At 40.8% G+C, this 23,746-nt stretch overlaps 1 protein-coding gene across 2 annotated transcripts; it reads right to left on the bottom strand.

Annotated features, from left to right (window-relative positions):
- Positions 1-16,811: 16,811 nt before the first annotated feature.
- LOC106976122 (HLA class II histocompatibility antigen, DM beta chain) lies at positions 16,812-22,956 on the bottom strand. 2 transcript variants are annotated; one of them, XM_015073528.3, is made up of 6 exons: positions 21,822-22,930; positions 20,859-21,140; positions 19,311-19,595; positions 17,738-17,854; positions 17,543-17,578; positions 16,812-17,172 (listed from the first exon to the last, which is right to left on the bottom strand). In XM_015073528.3, exons 1-6 carry the CDS (start codon positions 21,874-21,876, stop codon positions 17,156-17,158), a joined length of 792 nt encoding a protein of 263 aa, XP_014929014.1. In that variant the 5' UTR covers positions 21,877-22,930; the 3' UTR covers positions 16,812-17,155. The 2 variants fall into 2 exon arrangements, with proteins under 2 accessions (XP_014929014.1, XP_026913842.1); XM_027058041.2 differs by lacking the exons at positions 16,812-17,172; positions 17,543-17,578 and adding an exon at positions 18,715-18,813 and having other exon boundaries at positions 17,761-17,854; positions 21,822-22,956.
- Between the last annotated feature and the right edge of the window lie 790 nt (positions 22,957-23,746).

Raw genomic sequence — 23,746 nt, 5'->3', positions numbered from 1 at the left:
TACAATTCTGTTCTTCAAACCATCAACCTGGGGGCCACTCTTTGAACACACTTTGGAAGCATTTTCATTAAAGCTAAGGACAGCTTAGAAAATGTTAATTAAAAATTAAAACTGAAAGTGAAACAAAAATGTTTTCCTTTGGACCAGCAGGAAGAAGACTTAATGAAAAACTTCAATAGTAATTGTAGAAGTAATATTATAAGTAGGGCAATAAGAAGGATTAGATAAAGCCATGCCAGCAACCTCAAACCAAAGAATGTCCAGTTGCCCCAGTTAATTCATATTTGGTGTGATTTTTCACTGATAAGAATAACTCATAATTAACCTAACCAGCTTACTCATGCTTCTTAAACCTCAGTGTACATAGGAATTTCTAGGACGTAGCCTAGATGCAAATTCTCAGTTTCACCCCAGGGATTCTGAACCAGCAGGTCAGGGGGGTCCAGAAATGTGCATTTTCATCAAGCACCCCAGAAGACTCTAAGCTGGTTATCTGAAACACAACTTTGAGGTAAATGTCCTAGACAAGATTATTCTACCTTGTCACCAGCCGTGAGAATTGATCAAAAAACAAATCTAAGAACTCATTTACCAGTCTGTTACCCTCGCCAGCTCTTATTGCCAACTGTGATCAGAAGTGTGAAACAGTCTATGTTCTTCCCTCAGAGATGATCACATTGCTAGCTGTGAGATGGTCCAGATCCCTTAGAACTGGGTAGAGACTGTGGTCTTGGTACTCCAGCACCAATCGCTGCTCCTTCATGTGCCACCCGGGCATTTCATAATATTTACTTGATAAACCATTGCTCAGTAATGAGCCTCATCTCCTCCTGGCCTGATCCATGTGGCCGGACTGATCTCTTATCCATTAGGTAGACCATCTTCTGGCTCTCCTGTCTTCCCAACAGATGTGAACATGATAAATCCTGGAGCAGAGTAAGATGCCCCTGTATGAAAATAATGGAGACTCACCTGTGTGTGTACAGAGTGGGGAGGGCTATATCCAGGGATGGAAGCAGCAGTGGGAAGACACGCTGCAGGAAGACCTTTCAGATTAGACTCTTATCTCCACATACACCTTGGAACATCACTGCCTCCCCTTCACACATAAACAGAAATCAGAGCAGCACTTGTTCCTTGCTAAGTCAAGTAGCTGAAGAAGCTAGGTGATAGGCTGGGGTCTTCACTTCTCCATTACCTGCCACCACTACCCCAGCTGTCAGAGAGCCTGCCTGCTCCCAGTTGTGCTATTCCTTAGACTTGACTGACAGAGTGGCTGCAACTAGAGAGATCCACAGTGCTGCTGAGTTCTCCCCCAGGGCTGGACCTGGAAGGACACAGACCTTCACCCTTTTCCCACTACATATCACCCCTCCAAACCAGCTGTTACCTCTGTAGAGACATGAGCTCACAGACCCACAGAATTAGACAGCTAAGGACTAAAACCGCTGCAAAACAGAGATACCAAATCAAACACCATATACTATCTACTGCAGAATTCAGAAAGAGATGAAACAAGAACTTAAAATAAGATGGTAAATACACTTAACAATATAGTAAAAGATATCAGCAATCTAAAATTTTTTTTAATGTTTTTATTTATTTTTGAAGGAGAGAGAGAGAGCGCATGAGCGGGGAGGAGCAGAGACAGAGGGAGACACAGAATTCGAAGCAGGCTCCAGGCTCTAAACTGTCAGCACAGAGCCCAATGCGGGGCTCGAACCCACAAACTGTGAGATAATGACCTGAGCCGAAGCCGGACACTCAACTGACTGAGCCACCCAGGCACCCCGAAGATATCAACAATCTAAAGCAAAACTGGTAATTCATAAAAATAAAGAGATAATATTAGAGGTTTAAATGATAACAGTTTATGTTGCAAATACTCTGGGTGGAACAAGTAGCAGATGGATAGAGCTGAAGCAGAAATGGTGAGGTGGAAGCCAAGACGGAAAAGGCTCCCTGAACAGGGCAGGAAAGAATAAAGGCCTTGAAAACATAAAAGAGAGTCCAGCAAAATGGGGGATAGAAATAAAAGTCTTGACATCTGGTTAATAAAAGGTCTTGCAGTGAGAAAGCAAAAGAGAAGAATAAATATTTGAGGAAATAGTGACTAATGAATTTAACAATATTACAGAAAGATGAAAGGCCTTGGAACAAAAGGCTCAAAGTATACCAAATAGGAGCAATAAGAAAAATTCCACACCTAGGATCACTATAATGGGACAGAGAAATCTGCTAAAAGTTCACAGAAAGAAAGGACAGATCACCTACAACAGAATAAGAATCAGATTGACATCACACTTTTCAATAGCATCAATAGATGCATGAAGACAACATTTTAGTGAAGAAATATAAGCTTTAACTTAGAACTTTATATACATCTAAATTGCTATTCAAATAAGGTGGCATAATAAATATATTTTTATGCATACAAAGCCTTAGAACCCAAAGACCTATATTAAAAACACTCTTGGAAGAAGTACTCAAATAAGAAGAGACTCAAATTAAGGAGGTTGCAACAAAGAATATGGGAATAGAGGTGATTTGACAAGAGTTCCAAGACCATACTAAGAAAAAGGGTGTGTGTATGTGTGTGTGTCCAGATTTTAAAATCTTCATTTGGTGGGGGGATTGGCATTTGGGTGAGAGAAGGAAAACATCAAGGACAGGTAATGGATGTGTTAACCAACTTGATTGTAATAATTATTTTACAATGTATACGTATATTAAATCATTGCAGCTTTTTAAAAGTTACACTGTGTGGGGCGTCTAGGTGGCTCTATCAGTTAAGCATCCAACTCTAGGTTTTGGCTCAGGTCATGATCTCATGGTTCATGGGATCGAGCCCTGCATCAGGGCTTTGTGCTGACAGCACGGAGCCTGCTTGAGATTCTCTCTCTCCCTATCTGCTCCTCCCCCACTCTCTCTCTCTCTCTCTCTCTGTCTGTCTCTCTGTCAAAATAAATAAATAAAAACTTCAAAAGTTACACTGTGTAACTTAAATATATGTGATCTTTATTTGTCAACCATACCTCCGTAAAGTTGGATGAAAAAAATGTAAATAAATGCATTTTAAAAAATCGGAAAGACATCCAGTCTGCTAAAGAATTTGGGGTCAAGATATAAATATTAAGGTATTTAATAAATTCACAAAGGTAAGTAAACGTGAGTGTATGTTCTAAAATCAAGCCAACCCTGGGGCACCTGGGTGGCTCAGCAGGTTGGGTGTCTGACTTTGGCTCAGGTCATGATCTCACTGTTTGTGAGTTCAAGCCCTGCGTCAGGCTCTGTGCTGACAGCTCAGAGCCTGTAGCCTGCTTCAGATTCTGTGCCTCATTCTCTCTCTGCCCCTCCCCAACTTGTGCTCTGTCTCTCTCTGTCTCTCAAAAATAAGTAAATGTAAAAATAAATTAATTAATTAGTTAATTAATTAAAGCCAACCCTCATAAGAACAGAATCAGTAAATATAACCTTTAATCCAGCAGAAAAAAAAAATCAGTCTATCAAATGGAAAGTGAAAAAAAGAAAGAAACAATGTACATTAAACATAAAATAAGAAATGAGTTGCAAAAATAAATCTCAATATATTAGCAGTTACCAATTAAAAGACAGAAGCATGGATAATAAAGGAAATAAAAAGATGAAACCATGTGTTATTTACAATAAACACAAATAAAGCAGGAAAATACATAAAGGCTGAAATTAAAAGGAAGAAAGAGATTTACCAGGTGGCAAATATGACCCCAAAAAAGTTGGGCAACAATCTCAGTACACAACAAAATAGATTTTAAGGTTTAAAAAAAAAGTGCTTTGCTAAAGGACAAAAAAAAAAAAGATTTTTAATAATTAAAAAGAAAATAGGACAAGAAAAAATAGTAATCACAAATATATATAAAATGAATAACATAGCCTCACAATTTATAAAGCGATAACTGAAAGAACTATAGGTATAAGTTGATTTTAATCGCAGTTGGTGATTTTAACAAACCCTTATCAAAAACTGGTATACAGAAAAATAAACAAAGATCTTAAAAAGCAGAACAAATAAAATTATTTAAGCTTGTTTATTAATCAAGCCTCAACATATAGGAAAATAAAGAACTCTTCCAGATTACAAATGACTAAATAAACAAGACAATTTACTGAAATGAGTATTCTGGATCACAGGGCAAAGGATAAAGGGAGTGGGGAGACTATAAGGATCTTTATTGAGAAAATTAGATTGTGAAATTTGATTGTATATTGTGGGTGAGATAATAGTATTATATCAAAGTTTAATCTCCTGAGTATTATCACTCTCCTGTATTTATATAAAAGAATGTCCTTGTTCTTAAAAATGCACCAAAATATTTAATAGGAAAGAAGTATGATGTCTGCAACTTAGTCTGAAATGATTAGAAAAAAACATTAGAGAGACAGAAACAGAGAGAAAAAGAAAGCAAATATAGCAAAATGTTAAAAGTGATTAATCTGGACAGTGTCATAAGAACTTTTTTTACTGCTCATAATTTTTCTATAAATTTGAAATTATTGCAGAATAAAAAAGTTTACATTTTCATAAATAACATTGGACTTAAAATCAAAATTATAAAGAATGTAAAGAATAATTAGAACTGACTAGAAATTAAAACACTACCTATCAAAACTCGTTAGATATGATTAAAGGAACATTTTTTACCTATAAATATACTTATTAGAAAACCAAAAATAAATACATAAGTAAAATGAACTCAAAAATTAAGTAAACGGGGCGCCTGGGTGGCTCAGTCGGTTAAGCGGCTGACTTCGACTCAGGTCGATCTCGCGGTCCGTGAGTTCGAGCCCCGCGTCAGGCTCTGTGCTGACAGCTCAGAACCTGAAGCCTGTTTCAGATTCTGTGTCTCCCTCTCTCTGACCCTCCCCCATTCATGCTCTGTCTCTCTCTGTCTCAAAAATAAGTAAACGTTAAAAAAAAATTAAAAAAAAATAAAAAAAATTAAGTAAAGCAGAACAGAATAAACCCCCCAAAAAGAGGAAGAAAATAATAAAGATGAGAATAAAGATCAACAAACAGAAAACTAAAGGCAAATTAAGGAAAATAAAAGCTGGCCCTTGAAAAGATACATATGTGCACTGTTCCAGAAGAGCTGCCCAATTCATTGTATTAAAGACTTTTTATTATAAAAATAAATAAGGAAATATAAGAAAAGCAAGTTCTATGTCCATGCTTATAAAAGCAAACACAACACCCTAAGTAAAATATTAACTAAATAAAACAAACAGTAAATATGTAACTATAGGATAATCAAAAAAAGTTTATCATAGGAGTACAAAGATGTTTTGCATAAAAAAAATCTCTCAAAGTTCCAAAAACTTTTAGAAAATACCGGCTCTGATTTGCAAACACCATAGAAATAACTGCGGCCCCATTCCTACTCACACCAGAAAGATAGAATAGGACACCTAGACTTCTCCCCTCCTAAGAATGTAACATGACACTGCACTATCACCCTGCACTGGTGTCCAAAAAGACCAATTAGGGCACCAAGAATTTCATTTCATCAGACCAGTAATGAGGGCTTCTCCCCAAGATGCTAGTGGAATGGGATGTGGGAGAACTCTCACACCTGCCCAGCAATAATGATAATAACTAAAAGAAGTTCTCTAAACAGAATGGAAATTATAAAACAGGAACCTTGAAACATTGAGAAAGAAGAACAAGATCAGCAAAAAATATGAGTAACTACAATAAATTCTTTTTCTCTTGCATTTTCTAATTTACACTAGATGGTTGAAGCAAAAATTATAACACTAATGTGGTTGTAAATGGGTGTAGAGGAAATATTTAAGGCAATTATATTACATATAAGGGAAGGGAAAGGGACATAAAGAGAGGTAAGGTTTCTATACCCCACTCAAACTGGTAAATGATGACACCAGTAGACCATGACAGTTATGTATGTATAATGTAATACCTACAACAGTCACTGAAAAAGGCTATACAAAGAGATACACTCCAAACCACTATGGATAAATTTTTTAATGTTTATTTTTGAGAGAGAGAGAGAGAGAGAGAGAGAGAGAGAACAAGCAGGGGGAGGGACAGAGAGAGAGGGAGACACAGAATCCAAAGCAGGCTCTAGGCTCTGAGCTGTCAGCACACAGCCCAACACGGAGCTTGAACCCATGAACCATGAGATCATGTCCTGAGCTGAAGTCAGATGCTCAACCGACTGAGCCATCCAGGTGTCCCCCAAAACCACTATAAATAAATAAAAATGGAATTATAAAAAATATTCAAGTAAGCCACAGAAAAGCAGAAAAAGTAAACAGAAAAATGAGAAACAGAGAGAATAGAAAGCAAAAACTTAAATGGCAGAATTAAGCTCTAGCATAATACTATGAATTGAATTGTGTCCCTAAATTCATATATTGAAGCCCTGACCCCTAATGTATTTGGAGATAGGGCCTTTATGGAAGTAATTAAAGATAAAGGAGGTTGTAAGGATAGGGCCCTGATCTGATAGGATTAGTGTCCTTATAAGAAGAAACACCAGACAGCTTGTTCTTATTCTGTCTCCTACCCTCCATCCTCCATATGAGATACAACCAGAAGACAGCCATCTGCAAGCTAGAGACAGATCTCTCACCAATCATGCTCGTACTCCAATCTCAGACTTCCAGCTTCCAGAAATATAAGAAAATAGGTTTCTGTTGTTTAAACCACCCAGTCTAGGGTATTTTGTTATGGCAACCCAAGTAGATTAATATACATAGCTATAACTATATTAAATGTAAATGGTCTAAAATCACCAATTAAAGGCAAAAATTGGTAGAGTGGATTTTTTTAAGTGAACCAAAGATATGATATCTAAAAAAACTCAGTTCAGTTCATATGTAGGCAGGTTAAAAGTAAAAGGATGGAAAAATATATTATTCAATCACTAATCAAAGGGAAACATGAGTGAGTATACTATGATCAGATAAAATAAACTATAGAGTAGAGAAAATTATCAGAGACAAGCTGGGACATTTTATAATGATAAAAGGGTCAACCTACCAAGAAGACATAACAATCATAAGCAATTATGCACAAAACAACTGTCCAAGCTGCAAAATATGCAAAGCAAAAACTGATAAAATCCACAATTGGAGACTTCAACATAACTCTATCAAAAAGTAACAGAACGATTAAATAGGAAATCAGCAAGGATACAGAACTTAGCAATACCATCAACCAATAGGGTCTAATTCATATTTATAAAACACTCCACCTAACAACATCATAAAACACATTCTCTTCAAGTGCCCAAGGAACATATATCAAGATTGATATATCTGGGGCCATAAAACAAATCTCGATAAATTTAAAAGAATTAAAATCATACAAAGTATGTTCTCTGACCACAATAAAATTAAACTAGAAATCAGTAACAGAAAGATGACAGGAAAATCTCCAAACACTTAGAAAATAAACAATCATTTAAAAATAATCCATGGGTCAAAGAGTAAGTTTCATGAGAATAAAAGATACATTGAATTGAATAAAAGTTAAAATGCAATATATTTAAGCTTATGGAACATGGGTAAAGCAGTACTTAGAGGGAAATTTATAGCATTAAATGCATACATTTAAAAGAAGGAAAAGTATCGGGGCACCTGGGTGGCTCAGTCAGTTAAACCTCTGACTTCGGCTCAGGTCATGATCTCACAGTTGGTAAGTTTGAGCCCTGCATTGGGCTCTCTGCTGTTAGTGCAGATCCCACTTCAGATACTCCATCTCCCTCTCTCTCTCTGCCCCTACCCTGCTCACACACTCTATCAAAAATAAACAAACATTAAACTTTAAAAAAAGGAAATCAATAATCTGAATAAGATCAATAATCTAAGGCTTGTACCTCAAGAACCTAGAAAAAGAGCAAACCCAAAGCAAGCAGAAGAAAATAAATGATAAAAATAAAAGCATAATTCAATGAAATTGAAAACAGAAAAACAATAAGAAAAATCAATGAAACAACAGATTCTTTGAAAGATCAATAAATTGATCAAACTCTAGCAAGACTGACAAAGAAAAAAAGAGAAATTACGAGTTACCAATATCAGTGACAAAACAGGTAATATCATACAGACCCTGTGCACATCAAAAGGGTAATAAGGGAATACTACAAACAACTCTACAAGCATAAATTTGAGAATTTAGACAAAATGGACCAGTTCCTCAAAAAAGGAAGCTACTACAACTCACCTAATATTAAACAGATAACTTGAATAGCCCTATGTAACTATTAAGGTGTTGAATTTGGAATTTGAAATTTAAACTCCCAAAAGGGAAATTTCTGGGCCCAGATGGTTTCAGTGGAGAACACTATCAAACATTTAAAGAAGAATTAACATAAGGGTGCCTGGATGGCTCAGTCAGTTAGGTGGCCGACTTTGGCTCAGGTCATTGACCTCCCAGTCCTGGGTTTGAGCCCCGCCTCTGGCTCTGTGCTCAGAACCTGGAGCCTGCTTCGAATTCTGTGTCTCCCTCTCTCTCTGCCCCTCCCCCACTGGTGCTCTGTCTCTCTCTCTCTCAAAAATAATTAAACATTAAAAAATTTTTTAATAAAAAGGAATTAACGCCAATTCTACACAATCTCTTGTAGAAAATAGAAGAGGAGGAAACACTTCCCAATTCATTTTATGGAACTAATATTACTCTAATACCAAAACCCAATGAAAAAGGAAACTATATACCTATATCCTTCATTAACATAAGCACAAAAATCCTTAACAAATTATTAGTAAATAGGATTCAACAGTATATTTAAAAAAACAGCAAACACTACAACCATTGAGGTTTTTCCAGGGATATAAAGCTGGTTCAGTATTCAAAAATCAATCTGTGTAATCTACATTATATTATCAGGCTAGAAAATAAAAATGATCATATCAACATGGTTATATCAACAAATGCAGGGAAGGCACTTCATTAAATGTCATGCCCATTCATGATAAAAACTCAGAAAAAAATAAGAATAAAGGGAACATTCTCAACTTGCTAAAAAAATAATAGCAAAAAGAAAAAAGAGAAAAAAAATCCCAGAGCTAATGTTATACTTAATGGTGAAAGACTGAATGCTTTTCCTGTAAGACCAGGGACAAGGCAAGATATCAGCTCTTGTCACTTTTATTCAACATGGTGTTAGAAGTTCTAGCCAGGAAACAATGCAAGAAAAGGAAAGAAAAGGTAAACATATTGGAGAAGGAGAGGCAGAAGCAGCAGCAGCAGCTCAACCTAAAATGGATTATGGACTTGAATGTAAAATATAAATTTTTTAAAACACTAAGGGGAAACCTTCAGGATGTAGACCTAAGCAAAAAATGCTCAGAGTTGACAACAAAAGCATGATTCATAAAAGGAAATATTGATAAATTGGATCTCATCAAAATTAGAAACATTTGCTCTGCGAAAGACCTGTGAGGAGGATGAAAAGACAAGATCTACAATGGGAGGAAATATTTGCAAGCCATGTGTCCAAAAGAGAACCAGGGGCGCCTGGCTGGCTTAGTTGGTGGAGCATGCGGATCTTGATCTCCCAGTTGTGAGTTTGAGCCCCACATTGGGTGTAGAGATTGCTTAAATAAACTTTAAAAGAGAGAGAGACAGAACCAGTATCTAGAGTATACAACAAGCTCTGAAAACTCAACAGTAAAAAATAAACACTCTAATTAGAATATAGGGGGAGCAGGGGAAAGAAAACAGGAAAAACAAATGAAGAGGTATTTAACAGACTAGGATACACAGATGGAAAATAAGCACATTAAATGATTCTCAACAATAGCCATTAGGGAAATACAAAATAGAACAATGAGATATCACCATAAACCTGTTAAAATGACTAAAATAAAAAATAGTGACAATACCAAATGCTGACAAGGATGCAGAAAAACTGGATCACTCATACACTGCTGGTACAGCCACTCTGGAAAACAGTTTGGCAGTTTCTTTAAAAACTGAACATGTGGGGCACCTGGATGGCTCAGTCAGTTGAGCTTCTGACTTTGGCTGGGGTCATGATCTCATGGCTCGTGAGTTCAAACCCCATGTTGGACTCTGTGTGATGGTGCAGAGCCTGCTTTGGATTCTCTCTCCCTCTCTGCCCCTCCTCCACTCATGCCCCCCCCAAAATAAATAATTAAACTTTAAATACATACATACACACATACTAAGCATGCAACCACTGCACAACTCAGCAATTACACTGTTGGGCATTTATCTTGGAGAAATGAAGACTTATGTCCACACAGAAACATGTACATAAATGTTTAAAGAAGACTTATTCATATTATCTAAATACTGGAAACAACCCAGATATCCTTCAACCAACTGTGCCATATCTATACCATGGCAACCCAGCAATAAAAAACTATATAAGGAACAACCTTGTGTAATCTACAGAGAAATATGCCAATAGAAAAAAAAAAACCGATCTCCAAAAGTTATATACTGTATGCTTCCATTTATAAAACATTTTTGAAATGACAATATACAGAAATGGAAGACAGATTAGCAACTGCCAGAGGTTAAGGGGAATGTGAGGCAATAGGGAAGTGGGTGCAGCTAAGTATTGGCATATCCTGGTTGTAATATTTTACCATCAGGGAAAACTGGGTAAAGGGTACATGGGATCTGTTTGTACTATTTTTTTTTACAACTATATGTGAATCTACAATTATCTCAAATGACACATTTAATTTTTTTAAAAAACCTGCAGCAAACATTGTAGTTAATGGAGAACATCTAGTTGCATTTCTTTTAACACTAATGTTCTTTGTCGCTGCTACTATTTAACATGGCCCTAGAGGTCCTAGTCAATCCTATGAAAAAGAAAACTAAGAATTTCAAGGATCTGACAAGATACTCTCAGAGTCTGCTAAGGATATTATTATCTACCTGGAAAAAGGAAAGAGAATATCAACAACAAACAAACCGCTGAAACCAGCAAAAGAATTCAGCAAGTTTGTCCCATATATGATAACTTACAAAAAGTGGTTAACTTCTACTATTTGTAAATTACATATATGATAAGGTGTTAATAACCAGAATATATAAAGAATTCCTACAACTCAACAGCAATAACAAATAAAGCCACACACAAAAACAATTTAAAAATGGGCAAAAAACGTGAATAGGTATTTCTCTAACAATGATATTCAAATGGCTGACAAGCATATAGAAAGGTGTTCAACATCACTAATCATTAGAGAAATGCAAATCAAAACCCAATGAAATATCATCTTACACCCATTAGGATGGCTGCTATCAAAAAATAAAAAAAAAAAAGCAGGCACCTGAACAGATATTTGTACACCAGTGTTCATAGCAGCATTATTCACAATAGCCAAGGGATGGAAAAAACCCAAGTGTGAACTGATGGGTGAGTGTATAAACAAGATGTGGGATATCCATGTAATGGAATATTATTCGGCTTTAAAAAAGGAAGAAAATCCCATCACATGCTACAACATGGATGAACTTTAAGGACATTATGCTAAGTCCTTAAATAACTCAGTCACAAAAGGACAACTACTGTATGATTGCACCTTCGATGAAGTATCTAAAGTAGTCAAATTCATAGAAACAGAAAGTAGTATGGTGGTTACAGGGGCTAAGGAGAGAGGGAAACGGGAACCTGCTGTTCAATGGGAACAGAAGTTCAGTTTTGCATAATGAGAAAGTTTTGGAGATTTGTTGCACAGCAATGAGAATTCACTTCACACTACTGAAATGTACACTTCAAAATGGTTAAGATGGTAAATTTTATGTTATTTTTTACTGCACTTTTTAAAATGTTGGTTACACTTCTCTACACCAGAAATAATGGATTTGAAAATAAAATTACAATAAGATAACAAATCATAATTACAGCAAAGTCCATAAAATGTCTCAGAATTAACTGAGCATACACGGGACCACTATGCAAAAGTGAATTTTAAAAAGCATAATACAGGTGTCTGGGTGACTCAGTCGGTTGAGCATCTTACTCTTAATTTCAGCTCAGGTCATGATCTAAGGGTCATCGTATTGAGCCCCATGTCGAGCTCTGCACTGGGCGTAGACCTGTTTAAGTCTCTCTCTCTCTCTCTCTCTCTCTCTCTCTGCCCCCCCCCCCCCGTCTCTCTCTCTCCCTCTGCCCCTCTCCTCTGTTCTCACTCTCTGTTTCCACATCAAAACAAACAAACAAACAAAAAATCCTTACAGTAAAATATGTCTCAAAAAATAAAGATATGCAAAGAGTTACATAAGCCTTGCACTAGGGTAAGGGACAGAAATGGGTAAAGGATAGAAATGAGTATTCTCTGAGATCCCTGAGTGGGAAATTATTGTCTTCTCTTATGACTAAGCAGTGGTCCCTGCCCAAGACCAAAGGAAGCCCAAGTTTTGCATCTTCCCACCCCCACCACCACCACACTGCCACAACTTTGGCTTCTTTCCTTCATATTGTAAATGTGCCAACTGTCCTATATTTCTCCTGGGATCCACATTTCTCCTGCCCAGTGTTTGTGCCGAACGCTGTGCGGGCTCCCAAATTCCACAGCTTCCTCTTGTTTTGAGCCTTGCCCTGAAAGCAGGGGAGGGCAGTGAGGTTAGAGTTTTTACTCCATTGGCTCCCTTCCGAAGTCACCTTGGACAGTCTATGCCCCATGACTGAAAGGCACTGTTGCCAGCAAGGTAGTGACACTGTAGGACTAGCTCTACTTCTGAACTCTGATGACTCCTCCAGTCCCTTGCCTCTTTGGACCTTGTGGTAATGACAGCCCAGCTGCTGCTACCTCCAGATGACACTGTACTAGCCCCCACCCACCTCTTTGTAAATACTTCCTTGTACATAGATTCTCCTTGAACTGTCTTATTTTGAACATGCCATCTGTTTTCTCTTGAGGCCCTAGGACAATGAAAGTCATTTCTTCATTCCTTCCCTCTGACCAGTCTGGCCAAGGGCTTTTGGAAACCTCATTTGCAATGGAAAATGGGGAGAAGGGTCAGGAGAGTACGTGAATCCCCTGTCTGGGACAATCTTTTTGGTTTTGGAGCCTGGCCACTCTCTGCAGCCCTTGGGGATTGGCCTGGAAAAAAAATAATTTTCCTAAATAAACACTGAGATTAAACACCAATCTTCTTCTGTTCTTTTCACATGAATATGTACATGAGTAAGGAAATAAAGACAACCTGGAGCACAGGAACATGCTGTCATTCAGGAAAAAAGCACTGAGGATACACCTTCCCATTGTGTGTTTGGGTTTTATTCCCATTGTCTATTATTTTTTTTTAATCTGAGAATAATTGACACACAATGTTACATTTGTTTCAGGTATATAACATAGTGATTCAACTTCTCTATGAGTTATACTGTACTCACAAGTGTAGCTACCATCCATCACCATACAGCGCTATTACGGCTATTACAATACCTTTGACTATATTCCTTAGCTGTGCCTTTCATTCTTGTGATTCATTCATTCCACAACAGGAAGCCTGTGCCTCCCACTCCCCTTCACCCATTTTGCCCATCTCCCTGTCCCCTCCCCTCTGGCCATCATCAGTTTGCTGTGTTGGGGGTTTTTAATGTTTATTTATTTATTTTGAGAGGGAGATAGCATGATCAGGGGAGGGGCACAAAGAGAAGGAGAGAGAGAGTTCCAAGCAGGCTTCATACTGTCAGCTCAGAGCCTGACACAGGGCTCGAACTCATGAACCGTGAGATTATGACCTGACCTGAAATCGAGAGTCAGATACTTAACCGAGTCACCCAGGCAGACCCAGTTTGTTCTCTTGTGTTTACAGGCCTGATTCCGCTTTTTGTTTTTTCATTTGTTGGGTTTTTTTTAGATTCCATATTATGATTGAAATCATATCAAAAGAAGAACCTCAAACTTGAGGTCAACACGGTTCTCTAAAGTATTGATATCTGCCCCAAGGGTTGAAGGAACTCCTTACATGGCGCATGCCCTCATGAACATAGACCCAGCTCCATTATGAGTAGGGCGTTGGACTAGATGAACTTTAAAGTCAATTCCAGCTCCCAGTTCAGCTTTTAAAATGAACAAGACATTGAAGGGAGAGAACCGTGTATTGTACCACTTGGATTAGATACAACCCAACAGTGCAACTCCCTCTCTCCTCTTTCTCTCTCTCTCTCTCTCTCTCTCTCTCTCTCTCTCTCACACACACACACACACACACACACACACACACACCTTTTTGCATTTGATTATGTTTAACATTCTACTCTCCTTACACAGTCTGGGAGCTGGCCCACCATTAGTCCAGTTTTACTTTCCATCCAGACACCACTCATTCCCCTATGCAAGGACAGGTAGCTCCTCCTTTTTCTCCTTAATCTAGCTTCCTGGATCCAAGGAGACCTAGAGGGCACTTTTTCCTACTCCTCATCGGAAAGGGGACAGCCCTCCCCATAAAACAAAACCCCACAAAGTTGGGTCCGATACAAGCCTGCCAGGAATCTCCAGAAGGGTACTAGAAGCTTTCAATGAGCTGATTCCCTCCTTCCTTCCCCTGGGGGCCCTGTCACTTTGACCTCCACTGCTGTGACCAGACCCAGACCCTTTGGATGTGCAGCTTCTTCCAAATCAGCCTGTCATTGACATGACCCAGAGCCCCACCCCCAGACCAAACTAGCATTTCAAAAGGAATTTGCTTTGTCAAACAAACAAAAATAAAAACACTGAAAGGAAAAATGAAAATGAAGCAATACAAGACTTAAAACAGTAAGTTTTTAAAGAAAGTCAAGTTGGGGGCACCTGGGTGGCTCAGTCAGTTAAGCCTCCAACTTCACCTCAGGCCATGATCTCAGGGTTTGTGAGTTCGAGCCCCACATCGGACTCTGCACTGACAGCTCAGAGCCTGGAACCTGCTTCCTATTCTGTGTCTCCCTCTCTCTGGCCCTCCCTCACTCATGCTCTTTCTCTCTCTTAAAAATAAATAAACAGGGGCACCTGGGTGGCTCAGTCGGTTAAGCGTCCAACTTCGGCTCAGGTCATGATCTCACAAGCCCCGCGTCGGGCTCTGTGCTGACAGCTCAGAGACTGGAGCCCATTTCAGATTCTGTGTCTCCCTCTCTCTCTGCCCCTCCCCTGTTCATTCTCTGTCTCAAAAATAAATAAACATTAAAAAAATTTAAAATAAATAAATAAACATAAAAAATTTTTAAATTTTAAAAAATAAAGTCCAGTAGAGGTGAAAGATTATTTACATTATATATAAGCTGATTCATTAAAATGTTATATATAAATGCAAAAAAAAAAGAAATATAAAACTGATAAAATTTCTAGAGATTAATTTCTGAACCTACATTTACCAATTAGCACAGCGCACAGCACTTTCCCTGTTCTGACCTTATATGGATGGCCTTGCTCTGAGAATAACCATTTTGAATTCATGAGCACTTTCCCCTCCCATTGACTTCTTCAGTAAACTTCTTCCAGGACAAATGCCCTGATCGCAAGGATCCTTCTGGGGAAAGCGTGGATGTGGAGGGGATCTATTCATTGGTTCTGAGGCACCTAATTTGGACATCAATTCTGTAAGAACAGTGCTTCCCCCATTCTTCTGCAGGCTCCCATCAGCGTAGAAACAGTCCAAAGATGAAGGGTTCTAGTCCCCATGACCCCCCCTCACACACACACACACCCACATTCATGGATAGCAGCACACAGAGTAATGCAGTTTGTCTTCTGCCTCTTCCCCCAGCTCATCAGATTCTGATCTTATATATTCCTACATAGATACCCACATGCAAATATGCATCCATAACCCCTTGTTCTCCTGCCCCAATATTCTGTTAGGCTAAGCTGCTTCAGTACTCATCTTCATTTCTGGTTTTGTTTCCTTGCCCGCAGTATCCAACTCCAATTCCAAAAACAATTCCACTGCCCAGCTTTCTGTGTCCAGCAGGTGTCACCCTTCACTGGAAACAAACGGCACCTCTCTTCCACAGGTGTGAAATTTGTACCTCAGTAGTGGATGTCCCTCGGGTTTGGGGTAGAAGGAAATGAAAGCGTGGCTCTGAAGAGTGGTGTGCTCACCAGCATGAAGATCCTCAGAATAAAGCAATCTACTTACTTCCAGCTAAGGTAGACAAACATCTTATAGAGAATTTGCTCTTTGATCTTAGACACCCTATTTAACCCCTGAATCTTGCTTTCTTCATCTGTGACACAGAAGGAGACAATCTTTTCCTTCTAGGATTATTGTGAGAAATTAATGAGATAAAAACACAAAGCACTTAGCCCAGGACCTAAATAAGTACTTGAGCTATGGGCCCTTCCCTGCTTAGGGTATGGAAGAAATAACTGCCCAGAACTCCCATCTGGAGTTGAACTCTGCCCCAAGTCCTATCTGAGGATCTGCATCAGGGTTGTGATGAGGACAAAATGAAATAATGCATGTAAAGCACTTGATACAATGCTTGGGCCAGAAAGGTGAGTAACAGGTAATAACTAACATCATTACCATGGGCTCAGCATGTGCCAGCAATGTTCTTAGCCGTCTGCAAGTATGAAGTCATTCAATCCTCCTAAGATCCCTTATGAGGTCAGTCAACTGTCAATTCCCTGCCTCTCCCTTATTCTGTGACTCCATCCAACCACGGTTTAATTTCTTCTTATGAATTATGTATCAGAAAACTGCCCCCATTCTGTTATGTCTAAAGGGAATAATTAGAAGGAGGCACTGACTCCTCCACTCAAATAGGAAAGAATTCACCCAATCCATAACTCTGCTTGTGGTGCCTCCCCAGGGCCTCAGGAAAAAGCATAGAAAAACCTTATTTCCACCAGAGTTTATTCCTCAGACATGATCACCAGTGACTCACTAGCCCCCATGGCACAGTGTGGGCCCCACAAGGGCCTTTAACCTTCCTCCCCAGACTGCATTTGCCCCAGAAACATAGCCTTGGATGTTAACTTGGTTACAGAATATTCCCAGGAACGAGTTCCCCCAACTCACTAAGGTTTACATGGGGTGGGCTGGGAAGTTCAAAGATCTGGGTGGAGAAACCATAGGATCCAAGAAAATTTGGAGGGTCTGAGGATGTTGAGGGGACACAGCAGCATCACTAAGAGTTTGAATCTCCTCCTCCCTTGGAGCGGAAGTTGTAGGACCCTCCCTCTAGGAGATGTGTTGACCTGCAGAAGAAATAAAAACGACATAATAAGACTTTAAACCAACTTGACCCCATCATCGGTCTCTATAACCATCCATGCCAGAGCCCATAATACAGTGATACTGAAAATTCTAGATCACCAAGGACTAATGCTACAAAGCCACTTTCAGTCATGTCCCCATAGATGCTCCACTGGATAGAAGACAGGGGTGTAGGCATTCCTCTTTCCTGTTCCCAATCCTAACAATGGCAGTTTAAATTATGCTCTTGGCAACATGCTGGTGGAACTTCAACCCTATGATAAGCATCATTAGCTGAGCCCAAAAGCTGATCCCAGTGAACTCTCACCCCTCCAAAGGACCAGTAGGCAAACAGACCAATAGAGATGTTACCTTCTGGATAACTGGACCCAGGGAGGAAAATGTAGCCTAGGAGAAGAAAATATTTGATTAGCGGTCAGTCTGTGGATAAAAGTCTCTGGCAATACTCACAGCAAATGGGGTAGCAATGGGAGGACCAGTCACAAACGGAGAGTGAGCAGAAATTGGGAGCAAGACTGGCAATAGGAGATTAGGTGCAGCACTCACCAGAGGAGCTAGCTTTCCGCCAGCTGAGCAAACCAAGAGAGAAAATGATGAGGCCCAGGCCCAGAGTCACTGCAGCCAACGAAACCTTCAGTGTCTGCATCGGGGACAGCCCAGGTGCTGCAAAAAATAGAAACTTACTAGAACCAATCTGTCACTCATCCCCAGAGCAAACTTAATTTAGTGTGACCTGTACCTAGCAGGTTCAAAGGTGCTTTATCCCAATGCCAAGGATCTAGCTCACACCAACCTACTCCCAAGGAAACAGACCTTCCTCAAAACCCCCATCCTGTAGCTCTCCACTCCTAGAGTAGCCCTGGGGGACCCCTGTCACCAGAGTTATCACTCTAGCTACTTGGTCCTCTCTAATACAGTGGGACCTCTCAAGGCATCTTTTTTCCTTCCTTCACCCCCACAGGCCCTCTCACCAAAGAATGAAGTATTCCTCAATCCCTTCTCCATTTACCCCATGGTGACAACGTTTACTCCCTTATGTGTTCTACCTGAGTATTTGTCTATTAAAATGTCTTTCCACCTTTGTTATCTCTCAATGATCCCATTCCATGAGTTATCCGATACCGATGTGTCTCCTCCTGTCCACATCCAGATTTCCAGAACATGTCTCCATCCCACTCCGTACCTCCTGCCTCCTGGAATCCATCATACTCTGAGTCTCATCACACCCAGTTTCCTTCCCCATGCTAGAATGAACATTCCATCGCCAAAGGAAACTCAGGTGCGTGTTAGGAAGGAGACTTTCCCAGGAGAGCTGAGGTGTGCCTGTGGGTTCTTCTCTCTGCTCCTCATGCCCTTCTCAGCTGCCCAGCAAGACAGCACTCCCCAAAGGGGGAACCCAGTCTCAGCAGCCAGTCTGGGACTCTGTTCCCTGGCCCTTTGTAGATACCCTTCCTCTTCCTCTTCCTCTTCCTCATTTCTTCCTCTTCTCTTTCCCCAAATCTGTATACCAAATCTCTTGGTACCTTTAACTACTTCTAATCCTGGGCTTGCAATCCAGTGGCGATTGGATTAGGCCCCAAGCATGTAAACCAAAGTGCCTGCCAGCCATGGCTTTTTCTTCCCTGTCAGAGCAGGCCAAATTCAGTACTGCCCCCACACCAACAGAAATTTCTCTTTCTCCTGAAACCTTTTTTATTTCCTCAATTCCCATTCCTGACCCGACAACAGAATAGTTGAAATTTGAGGATCCTAAAATATTGCATCACAATTTGGGGTCCTGAAAACATGGTTACCAAATCCACATCCTCTTTTACAGGACAGTCACGCTGTTCCCTCCCACCCTCAGACACATGCACCACAACATCAACCATACCACCATGGCGACAACTACAGTCACTCTTTCCATTCCTGTCTCCCATTGCTCCATCTCTGGCCATCAGTCCTCCACCAGTTCCTCCAGACTCGCTTCTCATTCATAGCATCTCCCTTCCCTGCCATATACCATGGACCCGTCCACATGTCACTCCCTGTGCCAAAATGTTGCTGTTCCTTTTTCAACCATCCACTCACAATAGCTCTCTGCTTCAACCCTAATTCCTCTCACCCGCCATGCACTTACTCCAGTCCTCGCAGATGGGCTCAAGAGCCCCGATGTGATCCACCACACAGGTGTAGGTGTCCCCGAAAGAGGGAGTTGTGGCTAAATGAGAGACGGTCTGATACGTCCAGTCTCCATTGGGCTGAGCCATCTTAGGGGCACTTGTGTGAGGGAGGACAGGCTGCCCATTCTTCCTCCATGAGATATTCACATCAGCTGGATAGAAGCCCCACACGTAGCAGGCCAGCATCACACGCTCCTTCGTGTTAAAAGGAGTGGTTTTGGCTACCTGCACAGTTGGTGGCCCTGCATAGGAGGAAAATGTGGTCATGAAAGAGGGCCACAGACTGGTTTCTTCTCCAACCTGGTTTCTTTCCTACTTCAATTCTTCGTGGTTTTGCCAACCTGCCCTCCCCGCCCCCACTCCATGTCACCACATATCCCTTTGAAAATGAGGAGTTAGAATTTACTCCCGCTTTGCTCTTTCTCTTCTCCCATTCCTTCACTGCCCCTTCCTTTCCTTCCTCCTCCAAAATTACACTTGATCACATTGAGTAGAAGCCAGATCTGGACTGCAAGCTGTCTCAGAAGTTGTCGTATTTATTTCAAGCATATAAGCTAACTGTTGTCGAGAGTTGTAAGTTGGGGTTTGTAAAGGTAGGAAAAGATGTCTGCCCTCAAATCTCATTTAACAAATTAAGTGGCTAAATCAAGCAACATTTTTCCTTGGAGAGTTTAAGGAAACAAGCCTAACTCGAATCTAATTCTCTTAAATTTGGATTAGTCTAGTCCAAGTTAATGAGATTACTAATATTGCCATTCTCTACTAGTTTGTTGTCCTAGGCGACCCCCCTGCTTGCCTCTAACTTGGTGCTTTCCAAACAAAATCTTAAATAAATGCCCAAGAAACTGTTAAAACTCAGATTCCCTAGGTTGCATCCCCAGATATTTTCACTGAGAGGATGTATAGTGGCACTCAAGGGTTTGTATTTTTAACAAGCACCTTCCCCAGGCAATTCTGAGAAAAGTGGTCCAGAGATCACATGTTAAGACATATTACTCTCTCCTATGAAGATCTTCATATTTTCTTTTACCAATCTCAAGTCATTCCCAGGGCAAGGGCTTTGGGGCAAGAAAGCATATTGAAATCCCCTGGGAGGCTTTCTAAATATCCCCATGACCAGGCCCATCCCAGACCTAGAACATCAGAACCTAGCATAAAGAGGCATGCGCATTTTGGGAAAAGGCATTCTGGTTGTTCTGACACCCTCCTGGCTGAACTTGGCTCTGCATCTTTGAGATGCTCTGCACTGGAGGAAAGCATGTTTACTTTCTCCTCAATAGTTCCCCATTAGCTCAAACATCACCTCCCCTTCTTTATCTCTGCTCCACTCCCATCAACAACCCTTTGAAGGTCAACACTCACTCTTTCTACATTTCAGGTCCACACATTTTCTGCTTCTTTCCTGCCCAAATCTCAAACCCCTTGCCTACAGAGGGATACTCCCTGGACTCCCCTCTCCTAATTGTGCTTCTTAAAATAGCCCCTTTACACCCCTCTCTTCTTACGTGTCCTGTGGGTCAGTGATCCCCAGAAGGACTGGGTATGTGTGGCACAGTCCTGGAGCCCATTAGACAAGCGCTGGAGTAGGCTTTCCTGTTGGTTGAGGTAATCTGAGAGGTAATTCGCCAAGACACTCAGTACCCCAAATTCACAAGGGGCCATTTGGGATGTTTGGGGATCCCAGCAGGTCAGCAAATCCTTGTTGAAGGAGACACAAAATGTGAAATCCTTTGGAGTCCCATCATCATCCAACAGACAGGTGCTTTCCACATGGGCTAAAAAGCCACCTACAGAAGCCAGAGAAGAGGAGCAGCTTAGAGACCTCTTCAGGGAGCCCCAACTCCAGTTTCATCCTGTGAGTGAGGCGTAGCTTTCCCGCCTCAGGCAGCAGCTACAGACCAAGCTCCTGACTGGAGTGTCTGAGAGCACCGAGTAAGGGAATAGAGGGTAGTAGCAGAGAAGTTTTTAGATGCCATTTCCTCTTTATATGAGACTAAGTACGGAAACAGGAATTGCCCAAAATTATTTGCAAGTTTAAATGCAACAATTTACCCAGGACAAGACCTTCAGTAAGGCAAATTATTGAGTGAGAAAAGGGGTCAAGGGAAAGAGTCAGCTTTGTTGTATGCTGGATATTTTATTAAATATTCACTCCATATATATTTATGAAGCATACACACATATTATGTGCCAGACACTGTGCTAGCAGCTGAGAATGCAGCAGGAAACAAGACAGATGTTGCCCTTGCCTACATTCCAGTAAGAGATCTATGTTACACAAATAATTATACAGCTAAATTATTTTAAAATTGTCATAAAGATACAAAAGGACAAAGTGCTATCAGAGTATATACCAGGGAGACAAACTGTAGCCTGGGGTGTCCAAATCCAAATGAACCCCCTTGCAGAGGAAAGGAGGAGAGGAAAGGAGCAGAGGAAAGGAAGGTCCCAAGAAAGAATCTCCTTACCTGCTCTGGTGGAGCCCAGGCTGAGGCCTAGCAGCAATGGCAGGAGTGTGTTCATGCTCTGCTCTAGGAACACACTGGGAATTCAGTCCCCTGGACCAGTTCTTCCAGGGGCCCTGGGTCCTCGCCTGCTCCAGAAGCCCCAGCCTGGATAGATGATGTCCAGATCCTGCGTGGAATACAGTATTGCCCCAGTTCCTCGATCCCCACTAAATTAGTGATTTGGAGTCACCCAGCCCCTAGATACTAAACCTGTTCCTACCAGCTCTTCTAAGTCACAGTTTCAAACTAAGAGTTGTCAGATCGGTGAAGTAGGCGGGGACAAACGTAGAGACAAATGGCTCAGTGCTTCAGCCTAGCATCATCAGTTACCAGGTAAATCTTATCCTGCCCTAGGCTTTAAACCACTCCATCTTTTAACTCTTTGCCGGTGGGAAAGACCAGTCTGTAGGTAGATTTCCCTAGATCAGTGGAGAGAATAATCCCAATATTCCCAAAACATATGTAGCCTGGAGTGCCCATTGGTTTAACAGTTTCCTTTCAAAATCCTTCCAAAAGACTGGCACTAGATAACTTCTCATGTCCCTTAGAGGGAGGTTACTTAAAAAGATGTTACAAACCCTCAGTCTGTCCCGTCATTTGGAGATGGAGATGGGATGATGGAAGGCCCTTCTAGAGCAAGTGGCTGCTGTGATGAAGGAGGCACAGGAAGAGTGCAGCGTTATCTGGCATCAAACCAAGACAGTTCCACCTTAGAGGTCAGAGACAGAGCCTGGAAAATCCCTCCCTGGGATTCCATTGCTTCTTTTGTTCTAGCCAGCAAAGCTTCCTCTCATCTTTTCTGCTTTTTGGAGCCAGGAAATCCTCTCCTCCACCACTCTGAGTCATCTCTGGGCAGACTGCAGGACAACTCCCCTTAACCCTTGATAAACAGCTGGTGGTGGACCAGTTCCCAAAGCTCACCTGCCTCCCCCAAATGCAACTTCTCATGTATTTTTCTCCCTCTGGTCCTACCTGTCCCCAAGCAGGTCCCTGCATTATGAAGCCACTAGAAAAATATAATAAAGCTTCTCTCCTCTTCTTCCCCAGGAAAAGACAGATTTTAAATTTCAATTCGTGCTCCTATCCCACTGTGAACTATGCAATTGGTGGCTTTTTCCATCACAATTTAAAACCCTAAATTAGCTTCTCTCTGCTCCCCATCAGGCTTCAGGGCTGTGTCTCTTCACCTCTGAGTTTCTGCAAGCTCTTGGACTTGATTTAGTAATGAGCTAAATGAGAGAGGATTAAGAGACAGCCCCTTGACACCACACTTATCTATCGATATTTGCTAAGAAAAAAGAAGCATGTGCCAAAAGTGAAGACAAAGATGAATATTAGAAACAAAAGACTTGTTTCATGTAATGAGTTGAGATTAATTGAAGTTCTGCCCATGTTTCCCAGCCACCCTTACTCTCAACCCCACCCTGATTATAAGATGCTTCTATACTCTACCTCCTCTAATGGGCCATCAGGTGAGCTGGAATGGGCAGAAAATCGGGCAGTGAGTCCAAAATTTGTTGATCTTCTGCTTTGAAACAGATACTATACTAGGTAGGCCCTTTCCATGGTATCTCATATAATCTTAAAAGACCTGTTAAGTGTCCTCATTTTACAGTTTTGAAAACAGATCCAAATATTCACACCCAAGGTCTAGAGGTACACACACACACACACGCGCGCGCGCACACACATCATATACACAAACACAGACACAGGTGCACACGTGCACACACGAGCCTGTCCGCACCCTCACTACATCCTGGGGCTGAGATGACCCACAGAAAGGTAGCTAGTGGCAGCCTCTGTTGAAAAAAAGATAAAGGGAAGAACCAATCCATCCATCCAAGTCTTAGCTTCCCTGTTCTCAGAATTCCTTCTGTTCTTAG

Source organism: Acinonyx jubatus, chromosome B2 (genome assembly GCF_027475565.1).
Source record: "Acinonyx jubatus isolate Ajub_Pintada_27869175 chromosome B2, VMU_Ajub_asm_v1.0, whole genome shotgun sequence".
In the NCBI taxonomy this organism is placed as follows: Eukaryota; Metazoa; Chordata; class Mammalia; order Carnivora; family Felidae; genus Acinonyx; species Acinonyx jubatus.
The sequence above is the reverse complement of the archived record's forward strand: the minus strand, read 5'-3'. Positions and strand labels throughout refer to the sequence as shown.